At 61.8% G+C, this 14,575-nt stretch overlaps 1 protein-coding gene across 1 annotated transcript in view; it reads right to left on the bottom strand.

Annotated features, from left to right (window-relative positions):
* ARNT2 (aryl hydrocarbon receptor nuclear translocator 2) overlaps positions 1 to 14,575 on the bottom strand; it is a 158,324-nt gene that overhangs the window by 98,973 nt on the left and 44,776 nt on the right. The window contains exons 3-5 of the mRNA XM_069466528.1: positions 11,481 to 11,528; positions 3,996 to 4,209; positions 306 to 519 (exon numbers count right to left, since the gene is read on the bottom strand). Coding sequence (XP_069322629.1) covers positions 306 to 519; positions 3,996 to 4,209; positions 11,481 to 11,528 — 476 coding nt within the window. The remainder of the gene's footprint in view (positions 1 to 305; positions 520 to 3,995; positions 4,210 to 11,480; positions 11,529 to 14,575) is intronic.

Here is a 14,575-nt window from a genome sequence, read left to right as displayed (position 1 = left end):
CATGGTCAGGGCCACAGACGCTCACGCACTTGCTGTGACAGCTCGTCACGCAGCACGTGGCCCTGACTAACGTCGCTTCCTAGTGGCCATGTCTGCTAATTGCAGGTAAAATACAGGAAAAGGTAACATATCACAAATGGATTTTTAAAAATGTTATAGCGTGAATGAACCCATGACACAAGCCAAGTCAAATATGGTCCTTCCCCCTTAGGCAGTTTCTAATAAACTCCAGCTGCCTGGTCTATTTACTGAAAGAATTTTGCTGCAAAGGAGTCAAACAGCCTCGTACAGGGAGCCACACTGACCTGTCATCGAGTTTTCCGAGGTACACAGCTGCTCTCTCAGCTTCTCCACGTCGTCGGGGTGCACCTGCTCGTAGAGCGTGCTCCCAAACCACTCCGACTGCGGCTGGTTCAGAACGGGGGTGACTGAGTCAGACACGTAAATCACTCGCCCTGTCTCAGCGGCCACTACAAACAGAAACCCGTCGGCTGCTTCAAGGATGAGATGCTTCAGTTCCTGGAAAGAAAAGATTATGATTAGCACAACACACAACAGACCTAGGCCAGTTAAGCTTTCTTATTGGCAATTTCAATTTCTTTTGTTCAGATATTCATTCTGGTACATAAATAGTTTGGGAAACAAGTGCTTTTTTTTTTAACTGGGTATTTTAGCTTATTTTACCTAGAAAAATGCACACAGCTTGCCCCATCCCTGAGACACAGCTACTTTAAACGCTATTAGCTCTGTCTTGCCTAGTCCTCTCTGAGGGAGAGAGAAAATTTCCGGCCTGGGGAGATGGGAGAGCAATGGGTGATCACCGTTGCCAAGGTGCAAACCGCGGCACTCGCACATTGAAACGGAAGTCGTGCCATTGGACCAGAAGGGCCCAGCACTTGGTGCTTGGCACACAGGTATGGGTGGAAGGAAGGGAAGGAGCACGGGAAGGTGAGAAGAGAGAAGGAAAAGGACCGGCGTCTCCCACCCACCGCCTGCCACGCTGACAGTGCACTCTGCTTCCTCTTCTCTTACTGCATTTCTCATCAGACGTGAGAGCGTCCCCATATCCGCACGGCTGTCGGGCTTCCGGAACTGACAATCACGGCCATGATCTCAGCAGACTCTCCCAGTGACCCTGGGGGGCAGCGGGGCGTGTAGCATTACCCGTGTCACTTTATAGTGAGAAGCGGAAGAAGCACCAGCCCTGTGGTCACACGGATTCGCCAGGGTCATGACTGTCACTGAGGGCAGGAAGGCAACCACTCGGGGCCAAGGACTGGGCAGCGTGAGCCATGGCCATCGTCTCCAGGAGACGGGGACGGGGCGCAGTCAGCCTTGTTAAAATGAGGTGCCTTTTGTGTGCAGCTACCATGACATTCTCGCTGCGAGCTGAGGAGCCCCTGCTGCTGAGTGACCCGCTCTGCGTCTGCGGGCGGGAGGCCCTCAGCCGCGTCACGCTCTATTCAGACCCCAAGGGGCAGCAGTGTCCTTCTGGACCAGTGGTTGCAACACGCTCTGCTGGGAACCCTGTGTTCAAATGTGACCTCAGGGGGACCCTGCTGCACACGCACCGGCAGCGCTGAGTGGCTGAGAGACGGAGGGTCTGGAGCCCTCGGTCCCAGTCCCCGAGGGGGTCCGAGGACGCAAAGACTAGAGAGCACAGATGTGCTGGTGAGCAGGACTTGGGGGCCTGGCAAGTGTCTCTCAGCCCCTGGCGGGGAGGGATCCCGACACCCTCTGCCCGGGACACGGGGGCGGAAACAGCCGGTACAGGCGTGTTTTAAGGAAAAGTCCGTTTTGCCCATTTCTCTGGCTTTGCACTTCTAGCTGGCGCCTCCCAGGTCCTCACTTGGTTCATGCACGGGGTCAGCACTTTTATTTTCAGCACTGGGAAGATCTTCCCGACAGGAAGATGTGTGAAAAGGAAAAAACGCAACAGGATGTCTGGGCAGCAGAGGATTCTGTCCCCGGGGGAGGGGAGGGGACCGAGTGACTTCACTCGCGCATTTCTGCTCCGTCCTGTTTGCAGGACCGTGGGAGCGTCTCGGGGAGGGGACACACCCTCTCCACAGACCTCTGTCCACCTCCCTCCCCCCCGACGCTCACCTCCGGGACCACGTCACTCACGGCCGGGGTCCCGCGTCCTGAAACCGGACCTGGCCCTGCCTGGCTCCCCGGGAAACGCAGCGAGGGCTGCGAGCCCGGGTTTAGGGTGACAGGTTCTCGGCGCAGCTGGGCAGCTCGGGCCTGTGACTCCACTTCTTCAGCTGGTTTTTCACACGGTTTTCTTCAGTGAGATTTTGTGAAGTTCAGTGAGACCCTGTGTGTGGACTCAGAGGGCCTGGCGCACAGTAGGTGCTCCGTAGATGTAAGTACCAGCATCGTCCCAGCAGCCGAGAGCGAGCGTGGGTGTGAGGCCCCCGCCCTGCACGGTGCCATCTCGCTCCTCCACTCCTGACCTCAGTCACTCACAGGTAAAGAGATTCGTTCTAAACATGGACCCTGCAGGTTTTGTCAGGATTAGGGAAATGTCGGGGAAAGCATTTTACTGGCCCCAGCAGTTAGCTGTGCCCAGTAGTACATCCCTGTCTGGTTACCGACCAGCTATCCATCCTGCATCTACTCCGAGCCCCGTGTGAAGCCGTCTACACCTGCCCTCCTCGTCACAGCCACACGAGCTGGGAAGTGTCACTGCGTTCATCTTCACGGGGCTGGGAGCGAGGCCCGAAGCCCGTGCCCCGATCTCCCGTGCTCCTCGTCCTGCGGGCGGCGGACAGCACCACGGCTGTTCCTTCCTGACACCTGCCACGTGAAGGGGCCCATGACCACTGGGATCACTTGCAAAGGGATTGAGTAGGTAAAGCTCTTGCAGAAATGTCTGCCACGGAACAGACAGGAACAGCAGAGCAGTCCCTGCTCTTCTTCCAGACGCGACTCCAGGACAGGAGCAGACCTCAGCGCTGGCGGAGTGAGCGACCCTGTCTCCCGACCACGCCCTTGCATTCCAACCCCTGTGGCTACCTGCCAACGCTGCCTCTGTCCTAAAATGTCCCCCAATGACACCGGGCCACTTCCACTCTATTTCACTTTGGCCACATGCTCTGTGTCTTGTTAAAGGCACCATGACTTTCAGGACCCTGCACTGGACATACCTTTGCACTTCCCAACGCATTCCCTGACAACTCTACAATTTTACCATTTCCCCTCCACTGCATACAAAGTGCTTTCAAATCTGTCCTCCCATTTCTCCTGCAAAAGCTCAGAGACAGGAAGGCAAAAAGTTCACTGCACAGAGGAGCAAACTGAAGGCTACAGCCTTTGCCGATTAGCCCCATGACCAGCACAGGGAAGGGCAGGACTCCGAACACTGGCCCCCAGCTCGTGCCATTGCGTGTGTTTCTTCTTTCCAAATATTCAAAGACGAATAGAGGTGTTAAAAATGTGGCTTTGGGGTCCTGCCAACCTGTCTTCAGGGGACCCACGCCTGGCTCTGTCACTAAGCTGCAGGCGGCTCTGGGCGGTTTGCTGGCCCTTTCCAGCCCCAACTTCCCCATCAGTAACTCGGGGTGAACAATAGCGGCTTCCCCACGGGCTGGAGCAAGGCGTGCACAGAAGACGTGACTCGGACCAGGCCCCCGCAAATGCCTGCTCAGCGCTGTGGTCCTGTCGGTGCCACCACAGCTGCCGGAACAGTGTCAGCCCCGCCCTGCCGGCGCACGGTGTTCACGACCCCCTCCTGCGTCGGTGCGCTGGGCGCATGGCGCAGACGCCCGCTGTGCTTTGCTGAGTGACGCCTCATTCAGGCCACCGGAAGCCCCAAAGCAGGAGGCCCACGGGCCAGACACACACCCTGGGAGGGAGCTTCCCGGTGCGCGGCGGAAACAAAACGTCTTGGGTTCATCCCTTCCCCCACCGTGAACCCTGCCGCCCGCCTAGTTCACACCACGTTGGCGACACGGACTCTCCCGCCTCGCCTGGCGAGGGTTCAGGCGTACCTGCTCCGTGAGGAAGGACGGCTTGTACGCGCCGTCGGTGGACTTGTTCCCGGTGCCGCGCATGGACTTCATGTGCGACACGGCCATGCGCAGGATGGTGAGCTTGTCGGGCTTCCGGGCCAGCGCGCTGCAGGTGGGGACCATGTCCGAGAGCTCCGTGATGTACTGCGTCATCTTGTTCCGCCGGCGCCGCTCGATCTCACTGTGATTCTCTCTTCCCACAAAGCACGCGGTCAGGAGGGCGCAAGGAGAGAAACACCACATTAGCGGGTAAGTCTAGCGGGGTGAAACGGAACATTGGCGACACCGGGGGACCCAGAACCGGGGTCGGCTCTAAGAGCTGAGTGCTCGCTCTTCCGACGCCCCCGCAAGCTCTGGTCTCCGTGTGGGGAGCGAGACTGTGCAGGCTCAGCCCCCCAGTGTATACTGACGCTTTCTCATCGCTCATGCAGCGAAGCACATTTCAGTCCGCCTAGCAAATTCAGACATGATGTTTCCCAACACGCTTTCTATGTGCACACATGAATCTATACACAGGTGTGCACACATGCACACGCACACACACTCGGAATGTGGTTACTGGCGGCTTGGATGTGGGGTCTACATGGGCCCTGCGGGAGGGAGCAAAGCATCGCCCGGCCATTCTGTGTGTCGCTGAGCAGACCGGCAATGCCACGAACTCACTGTGCGCAAAGTTGCGAACAAGCCCCTGTTCTGAGCCCAACACACTTTCTGCAGCAGAGTAACAGCAGGCCCCCCGCCCCCCTCCCCCCCCGGCTTAATAAACAACCAACAGCCCATTTTTAGAAAGAGCACTATGAGGGATTACTGAACTGGATCTCTGAGGTGTTCAGGAAGGCCTGGTGGGAGGGACGGCAGAATGTCTCCCCCTCGGGCTTGTCCCCTTTAGGCTTGAAAGGGAGTCACGGCCAACCCAGCGCAGCAGCCCTGAGACAAGGCCGTTACTCGGGATACGAGAACTGTCCAGAAACACACCCACGTCCGCCGCAGAATCCAGGCGGCACTGGTGCCACAAGACCGAGAGTGACGCCACCAGCAAGGAAAGAGCCACCTCGGGCCCGGCTGCCTCCAAGCACCGCGCATGTCCATCCACTCAGCACCCACCCCGTCGGGGGGCAGGCGTGCCGGGCAGGCATGACCACACACCAGGGGCACCTGCCGGGGCCTCTGGGACACATGGGCGGAGGAGGGGTCTCTGCAACCCGCAGGTGAGCCGCCCGGCGTGCACCTTCCAAAGGGCACAGGCCAGGCCCATGCGGGGCAGGGACAGGGACACAGAGAAAACTAGGAATGCCCCCCCCGTGCTCACCAGCGGGGCTCCGTTAGCAAGGCAGACACAGAGCTGCACAGCAGAAACGAAAGGCAGAACAGGATCACATGCTCCGAAAGGCACGTGGAAAGTAAAAACCGCCAGAGAGAGGAGAGGGAAGAGGAGGTGGCGGCCCTGGCGGGGAGGAGGGGCTGCACCTCATCTGTCCCTGTGCGGAGGGACGTCCTGGGGACGTCAGCAGGACAAAGGAAGGCCTGGGACTGGGAAGGAGCGTTTGAGGGTGGGGAGGAGGCGGCCTGGAGGGAAGGGCAGCCAGGCGCTGGAAGAGAGCTGGACACTGGGCCAGACGGCGGCAAGGAGACGGCCGTCGTGTGGCCGGGCTGAGCGTGGGGCCCCAGGACCCAGCTGTGGGAAGCGAGGCCCAGAGCGCAGGGGTGCAGCTCGCTGCGTGCCAACCTGGGTGCTGTTCCAGCCCTGGTCCAGAGGGGACCCCCTAAGCTTAATCCAGTGAGGTCTGAGCCTATCTTGATTAAAACACAACAAAGGAGCATTTCACAAAATTCCAGTAAAGATCAATCCATGAGCTCTGCAGACAGCGGCTGGGTGGCCCGTCCCCACGGGTCTCCCGTCTGCCGTGGGAGGGAATCGCAGAGCCGGGTCGAGCAGACCGGACCAGACAGCCCCACCCGGGGACGCCCTGTCACCGCAGACCTGGGACACGTGGGGCACACTGCGGGGTCTGGGAGGCACCATGCCAGCTGCCGGGGACAGGTGCTGGGGACGGGTGCCGGGTGCGGGGGATGGGTGCCAGGTGCTGGGGACGGGTGCCGGGTGCGGGGGATGGGTGCCGGGGACAGGTGCTGGGGAAGGGTGCCAGGGACGGGTGCCGGGGATGGGTGCCGGGGATGGGTGCCAGGGACGGGTGCTGGGGATGGGTGCCGGGTGCTGGGTGCTGGGGGCAGGTGCTGGGTGCTGGGTGCGGGTGCTGGGGACAGGTGCTGGGTGCTGGGGGAGGGTGCTGAGGATGGGTGCTGGGTGCTGGGGGTGGGTGCCGGGGACGGGTGCTGGGTGCTGGATGTGGGTGCCGGGTGCTGGGGACAGGCGCCGGGTGCCACAGAGAGCCCATGGACCAGCAGGGACAGCAGAGTGGACAGGTGCTGGCACAGCCCCTGGGTCACTCCCTTGTGCCCCGCAGGTCAGGAGGGGCTGCCATGGGATCGCGTGACAGGAGAGGTCCCCGAGCAGCAGGCCCGAGGGCCCGAGATGCCAGAAGCCCCTGTGCAGGCCAGGCTGGGTGGAGGCACGCGGTAACCCTAAGCGCCTTCTGTTGCCTCTCTGGTCACGTCAAGGTGACCAGCTGTGAGCACCTAAAGGCAGCAGGAGAACCGACGCAGGGAACCCTAGAGACAGGACCAGGTCTAGCACTAGCCAGGCCACCCACGCCGTCACGGCCCTGTCCCGGGGAGCAGCACTGGAAACACCCCACCAGTCACGGCACCTCCCTGCCAGCTTCCCGGCTACACGGGTCGCACAGGCCCGTGTGCGGAGCAGCCGTGCTGCGGACGGCACCACGACCACATTCCTCTGCGATGCCTCAGCTCCCTGTCACCCTCCTGAGATCCACGTGCCTCTCCTGACCCTAACGACAAGCCCGCCGGTCGCCACAACAAACCTGCCCCAAACAAGCAAAATGCTCCTCTCCTCACCTGGACAAGTGTCACCGCGCAGCTGCTGCCCCCCAAGGCATGAGGCTTGGGGACGGGCCTCACGCAGGGCGAGGTTCGCTCCCAATTCCTCAGATAGTATCAGAGCTAGAGGATGGGTCACCGGCTTTTCCCTTTCAGAACTCACGGCGATAACCTCTGCTCCTGAGCAACTCACCGAGCCGTGCGTGCCGCAGCTACTGACGAGGTTTTCCGCAATTTCCGAGATTCCTGCAATTCCTGACTCGGTAAAGGCTTCAGCACTTCTCTTGCAAAAGAAGCGTCAACCCCCTTCCCCTTGCTAGGGCTCCTCTCCGAGAGCCGACCCCCAGGGTGGGGCAGGGCCGTGGGAAGAGACCCTGGCAGAGGCACCTGCCACCTGGCCGTCGCGTCAGCTGGAGGGACCACCCGGACCAAGGGTGGCTGCTGAGGGGGCTGCACGCGGGTCCTTTGCGGCCGTCAGCAGCTGCTGGTACGTGTCAGGCACAGACTGGCCCTGGCCCCCAGCCCTGACACCCAGGAGAGAAGACGGGGTCTTGCTGTGCATTCGAGGGACACGGCCAGCCCCTCCCGGGCTGCTGGGGACGGGCGCCGGTCCGCAGGTGCCGCAAGAGCCGGGAAGGCCAGAGGACAGCCACTGCGGCCCCGCGGGCAGAAGGGCCACTCTGCGCCCTGCTCCTTTCGCCTCTTTGGCTACAGGCCCCTCCTCTGCAGCCCTCGTGTCCGTCTCTGCCACCCTCAAGGGTCTTCACCACTGTCACCGCCGGCTGCCCACCCAGACACCGAGCACCCGGCACCAGCACCCTGCACCCAGCACCCAACACCCTGCACCAGGACCCTGCACCCAGCACCAGCACCCTGCACCCGCACCCTGCACCCGGCACCAGCACTCTGCACCAGCACCCAGCACCCAGCACCAGCACCCTGCACCCAGCACCCAGCACCAGCACCAGCACCCTGCACCCAGCACCCTGCACCCTCCACCAGCACCCTGCACCCTGCACCCAGCACCAGCACCCTGCACCCTGCACCAGCACCCTGCACCCTGCACCTGGCACCAGCACCCAGCACTCTGCACCAGCACCCAGCACCCAGCACCCTGTACCTGGCGGCTCAGCGGGGGGCACAGACCCTCCTGTCTGCCCACCGCCTCTTCTCCCATGACCTCAGCCCGCGCTCCCATGCTGACAGGTCCTGTTATCTGACCACAGCTTCCTACTTTTCCAGCCTTCTCAGACTCCCACACGGTCAGAGCTATTCTTTGACCACATTCCCACTTCCGGCCTCTGGCCTCCTTCATCTTCCTCTCGCACTATCAACTCTCATCACTCCCGGTGCCCGGCCGGCCTGTCAGCTGGACCCATAGCTTGGTCCCCTTGACGACCCTCTCGTCAATACCTTGACCTCCTCACCCCGAGCCTCGTTGCACCTGTCCTCATCCGCCAGCCCTGAGCCGGGAAGAAGCCGCATCTCCTGTCTCCACCCAGCAGGGACAGCTGGGGCGAAACCGCGCTTTCCTGCAGACGGGGCCACCTCACACCGTGGCCTGTGATTTGAAATGGGACCTAAGGTTTGCACAGCGCTGCCTTCCGTGAGCCTCCTCTGAACTCGCCCCGGGGGCCCCCCACGCTTCCCTCTCAAGCTCACCTGCGCACGGGGCCCATTTCCTACTCGGCAAGACAGGAGAAGCCACGAGAATTAACCCCCGCAGCTCCCGGCTCACCCACCGGCCTCACACTCAGCGACACCTGCGGCTCCTTCCCGCTGCCCCAGAGCTGACTGGTCCCCTCGGTGGACCTGTCCCTCCCCTGCTCCATCCCTCCCTCCCCGGCCTCCCTCCTGAATCTTCCGGATCTCCGGCTACCCTCACACTTTCCCCTCCTCGGGGAGATGCGCTCAGGGTCTTTCTGCCCTTCAAAAGCACCCCCTTCCTGAGCCCTGGGGGACCCTCCCTTGTGGCCCACATGCAAAGCGCCCAGAGTTGCCCCGATCGTCCCTCCCCTCCCAGCCAGTGCTCCTGCCCTCAGGCCCCCACACTTGCGTGGGACGAAGGAAACGGCTAAAGTCAGCAGAGCCAGGTTCTGCGTGTCACAGTCCCCAAGGATGCACGGGACAGACAGCCGGGGGGAAGCAGGCCTGGGAGCATTTCTGGTCCCAGAAGGCAGGATCCTGGAGTATGTGTGTGAGTACATGAGCATGTGTGTGCGTGTCCAGGTGCATGCGTGTGCGTGTATGTGCACGTGTGTGTGCATGCCTGAGATCGGGCAGCAGGGGCAGCTTCACGCCTACTCCATGGTTCCACCAAGGCCTGCTGTGACGGGCCTGGCTGTGACAAGGGAGGGGCCACACCAAACTGGCCGTGATTCAGCTCGTATGTGACCATAACTGTATCTCCCAAATGAAGAACTGAGGCAGGAGGTCTCTTGATGGGCAGCATGTTTGAATTTGGAAGCTGCCTCAGGAAAAGCTGGGAGAGCTGACGGCACAGACATCGGGGGACACAAATCCTGGCGCGGCCCCTGCCTGGGCTCCGAGTCTGCGAACACCGGGCGCTGGCTCACAGCACCTGGAGGGGCCTCTCGGCTGGCTGTGAGCAGAGCAGAAGTGGGGGGGCCCCAGGCCGTGCCCTGCAGCCCTGGAGGGGACAGTCTGAACCAGGCCCTCCACCCCTGCCCTGGACAGCAGCTGTGGCCGCTGCAAAGTGGGGGGCTGGGCGTGGACGCAAGTGTCTCCCCAACCCTGGGCAGCCAGACGCCCCCGCAGGCCCTCCACGTGGCCGCTGTGGCCCTACTCTGAGGGAGCCAGGGGGGTCCGGGCCCTGCAGACTCAGCCCCGTGAGTGACAGTGCGTGTCGGGCCACAACACGCGCATACTCGACTTGGGGGGCAGGGACGTGGCTCACGGGAGCCCAGGTCTGGGCCGTGGCCATGTAGAAACTGACCCGACCGTCGGGCTCCCGAGAGAGTCGCAGAGTCTGGGGTTTCTGCTTCTTAACGATCGGGCCTCACCCGACGAGCTCCCTGCACCCGCACGGTCACTTCGCCCCGACACCGACCTTCAGTTCGCACAGACGCCACCCTCCTCTCTCCTCCTCCTCCCGTTCCCAGACCCAGGACGCCATGTCCTGGGTGACCCGCTGTCTCAAGGGACTTTCCCAGAGGAGTCACAGTCCTTGTTTCCTGGCACAGGGAGGCCGTGCACGGCAAGAGCAAACGGGACAGGACATGCGTGTCCTCGTCTCCCAGGCTGGCTCCGTTTCTGGGGCACAGCACTCCCTGCTGTCAAACGTACCCCCGGAAACGGGGGGACGCCCAGGCTGGGCTCCGTCCGCACGAGGGACAACAGTACAGGCTTCTATTGCCGACACCCAAGTCTCATTTTGGTCGGAAACTCCAAAGTCGCTGTCAAAACGTCTCCATCTCCTCTCCCGTCTCCCCCAAAGCCGAAGGTGGAGGACGGGACGAAGGGAAAAGCTCTGGGGGCAGAAGCGTCTAGAACAACGGCAAGTTTGCTTGGTCCTGGAGACCCTGGCAATGCCGGGGAGCGAGAAGATGCAGGTCCCCCCGGATGGGTGGGAAGGTGCGTTGCCTTCACAGCCACGCTGGCACGTGAAAGGAGCCACGGCCGAAACCTGCTGCCACGAGGACGCGAACACAGCAGTGTGGCCCGGGCTCGACAGGGACACTGTTCTCCAAACACAGTTCTAGAGCAACAGAGGCTGCCGGTCCAGGCCTCGGACCATGGATACAGGAGAAGTGGCCTGTGGCCCGTTTTCAAGTGCAGCCGCCAGGGAGACCTAGGAGGCTGCGGCTCGGCTGGCGGGAGGGTGCCAGGGCAGGGGACAGCCTGGGGACAGGCGGGAATCCCACTGGGATCGATGGAGTGAGCTGTGCCTTCCGCTCGGCTCTGCCGAACCTGCCACACCTTAAACCGAGGGAAACAACGACAACAAGGGTTCAGGGCTGGGCCTGCCTTACCCTACACGTATGGAATACATGACAGGCTGGTGCCCGTGATCCGGCGCCCTGTCTGCGCGGTGGCCTGCACTCAGGACGCCCGCAGAGCACAGCCGCGGCTCTTGGCAGCTAAACCAAGCTCTGTCCTGCCTGCAGGACGAGGCCACCCAGGGCTCCCAAGTTTCTCTTTATTTTCCACAGTAGGAAAAAGGGACTCGCCCCGGTGGTTTGTTCTAAACCCGCACCCCAGGGCTGTCTGTCAGCAAGGAACCCGTCAGCACTGGCGGTCCCTGCGTGACCCAGACAGCAGGCTAAGAACTTGCCACTTAATTTCCGGTCACCTAGGCTGGGAGGTGGCAGGGAGCTCACGGCTGGCCGACACCGGGCCACACACGGCCACAGAGCGAGGGACCGGTGAGAAGGTCAGACTGCGGGCAACGGCTTCCTCAGTGACAGACATTACACGCGTGTAATTCAGTAAGGTGACCGCCAGCTACTGGCTTCTCTAGATCTAAGGAAAATAAGACAAACTTACCTTGAGAATTTACTGGGGCCTTCACCGTCCTCGTCATCGAAGTCCATCCTGCAAAGTCGAGATCACAAGTGAGCATCCATGTAGGTGGGACGTTTCAGGGGCTGGGACCAGGGAGCTCTCTCCAGCCGACGGCCACGGTCCAGCCCTCGGCACTGCTGCCGGCAGACCCCCGCGGTCCTCAGACAGGCTCGGGACAGGAAGGGCAGAGTGACAGGCCGTGGGTGTGAGCACGCTGACTACCTGATTGGAAACCGTTAAGCGTCGGGGTCCCGCCAGCATCCACCCACTCCCGTCTTTAGCGCCCTCAGCCGCGGGCGCTGCCCAGCTTTCCCATCCCCCCGTCTGGGACACCCCCACCCTCCACATCCCCCATTCCACACTGAGGCTCCCGTTTTTCCTTTTCCTCTACTTTATGGTACAGTAATAGACTAAGAAAACTCGAGGGTTGTGAAACCAGGAAGTTTTCAGGCTGACGCGGGATCGCAAGGGAAAGAACCCGCCGCTGGCTGTGCTGCTCGAGAACTTGGCAAGTTCAGATAAACAGGACACTTAAGGCCATTGTCCTACTAAGTCCAGGACCCAAAAAAGGGGCGTTGAGGGAAAAATAGTTGTTTGGAGCCTGAGCTACTCAAACTGGTCATCTGCCTGTCGAAACTCACCAAATTTATTATTAAGCCTCCCCTTTCCTGGTCCTCTCCATGGAAACATAAAACAAAAAGTCTTGATCCATACGTGTTTAACTGCCATCCCACACTCTTCTCCAATGTCAGTTAGTGTCACCCCTGAAGGTGACAGGGCAGGGGGGACACTCACTCGGCATCAGGCGTGCCCAGAGTCTCGGGGACACCCTGGCCTCCTGGGCGCCCAGGCTGAGCGGGCCCCTTGGGCAGAATGTCACAGAGCTGCTGCGTCCCCACCGTGCTCGCAGCGGGCCTGGCCGACTGGACAAGGCACGGTCCCCGTGGAATCCAAGTGGAAGGGAGGCGCCTGCCGGGCACCAGGACTGAGAAAGCCCGTGTCTGGGGAGCTCCCCGCAAGAGCGTGTGTGTAGCAAAGACCCCAGCTACGGACCCGGAACTGTGGCCTCACGGGCGCTCACCCCCACCCCCAGGCCCTAAGGGCAGGGCCTCCGTGGCTCAGGGGTGACCGGGGAGGGCGAGGACAGCCAGGCCACCAGGAAGCAGCCAGGTGCACAGGACGGGCCGTCCCGGCACAAACATACTCGAGAAGCCGCTACCGAGAAAAACCCTGTTCTCCAGGCTTTGGGGTAACGTGAAGGGCCTGGGCATAAGGCAGGTAAGGAAAGGAGTATTTTCTTCTTAAAATTAGCATTTTTTGTCTATTTTTGCTTTGTTTTATGTGCAGTGCAGCCACAGTTCCAAGCTGGGCATGACTCTGTTTGGAATGGCCGGCTGGGACCCCACCAACCTGGCGTCCCCGGCTCCCCGCAGCGAGGGCTGCGCTGAGAACACGAGACCGCAGGGCGTGGGGCGGTTGGGTGAGGACAGTGAGGGCAACGGGAACACCTGCGCACAGGAGAGGGGGCGGCGGGGAGGATGGGCAGGTGCCGGCTGAAAGACCACAGACCCCACCAGGAAGGACGGGCGCCCCGCAGTGCGGCTGGGAATCCAGGCACCGGGCAGCCGCGAGCCGTCGGCATCGTGGGCAAGCGGGAGCCGAACGCAGACTTTCTAAGTGAAGCAAGGCCGCCGGTATGGGCCTGATCACCAAGCCATCGCCTCACCTTTCCCCACAGCCACACCTGGGGGAGAACCGGCAAACACACCGGAATCGGGTTCGCCGGCGTCCCCGGAGCCGCGGAACCACACCGCCACCCAGTGTTCGCCGGGGGGAGCGCGGCTTCGCTGTCCACGAGAAGGCGACTGAGCACCTCGGGCAAAACATCTCCGCTCAAGCAAAAGCCGCGCTGTAAAAATTCCAAACACTCGTGCAGGGATTTAACAACCCTGCACGTGGGGGGAGGTGCAGGTAAAGTGGGCGTGTGACCACCAGGTGCCTGCAAACTGGGGCTCGGTCAGCACTCCTTCCTCAGCCTGCACGACCTTCGGGGGATAGCCCACCCCCCCTGACTCTCCTGGGACCGGGGACCCCGAGACAGGGACCCAGGACTTCAGTGCTAAACGGGGAGTGCCCCAGGCAGGCCAGGCTGGTCACCCTGGTTTTCTTCCCCCCTTTCCTTCCCCAGCCCCCCATGCAGCAGACATAGGGGGTCTCGGCCCTGTGGCGAGGGGCCCCACTCTGGCCGGGGCATGGAAGAGGGACGGCCCTGCTCTGGCCACCATGGGAACTTGGGGACCAGGATCCGTCTGGGGAAAATCAGGGCCCAGACGCCGCCTTCCACCTGTGCGTGTGTGGTCACCCGGCCGCAGCCAGCAGACCTAGTGATTCAGAAGAGTGCGGAGTGGGCGTGAACCCAGGAGATAAATTAGGGCACAAACTCGTGCAGATTCTCAGGATGACTCAGCCCACCCCAAAACGGTCTCACGGCTCATCAGCCACAGAAACAACGCAGCTCCCGAGGACACGGAGGGGCTTTCAGGGCCACCCTTGCCAAGACACCGCCGTGGTCCCTTTCACCACCTCAAGTCCTCCGTTTAGACAGGACGACCCCACGCCTGCCTCTTCCGTCTGCTACAAAGTCTCAGCAGACCACCCTGTTCCACGTCTTTCCCGTGTCCCTCTCACATTGCCACATCTCGATGATAAAAGAGATCAAAACACGACTTTGGGGTCCGACTGTGGTCACGTCAGAGACCTGGGCACAGGGAGCGGACGGCACGAGCCTTGCGAAGGCGGCGGAACACACGCTTCGCCTCGCCCTCCTGCCGAGGAGCCCGCGTGCCGCCGCGACAGGCGTCTCTGCACCGCGCTCAGTGAGGGGAGTGGCGGGAATGTCCTCCTGGCAGTGACTGTCGGCAGCAAGGCACCGTCAGTAGCAGTCGCCCCGCGGAACTCACTGGGGCTCTCGGGAGAAAACGCGAAAGGGCCGTCCCGGCCCGGCCCGAGGCTCTCGCGGCCGAGGCTGCTGGAAGCTGCTCTTCCCTCGGAGCCTGGGCCGGCCGGGCAGGACGTAG

This window comes from Eulemur rufifrons, chromosome 3, assembly GCF_041146395.1.
Source record: "Eulemur rufifrons isolate Redbay chromosome 3, OSU_ERuf_1, whole genome shotgun sequence".
In the NCBI taxonomy this organism is placed as follows: Eukaryota; Metazoa; Chordata; class Mammalia; order Primates; family Lemuridae; genus Eulemur; species Eulemur rufifrons.
Note: the sequence above shows the minus strand (reverse complement) of the source record. Positions and strands in the feature narration are given on the sequence as shown.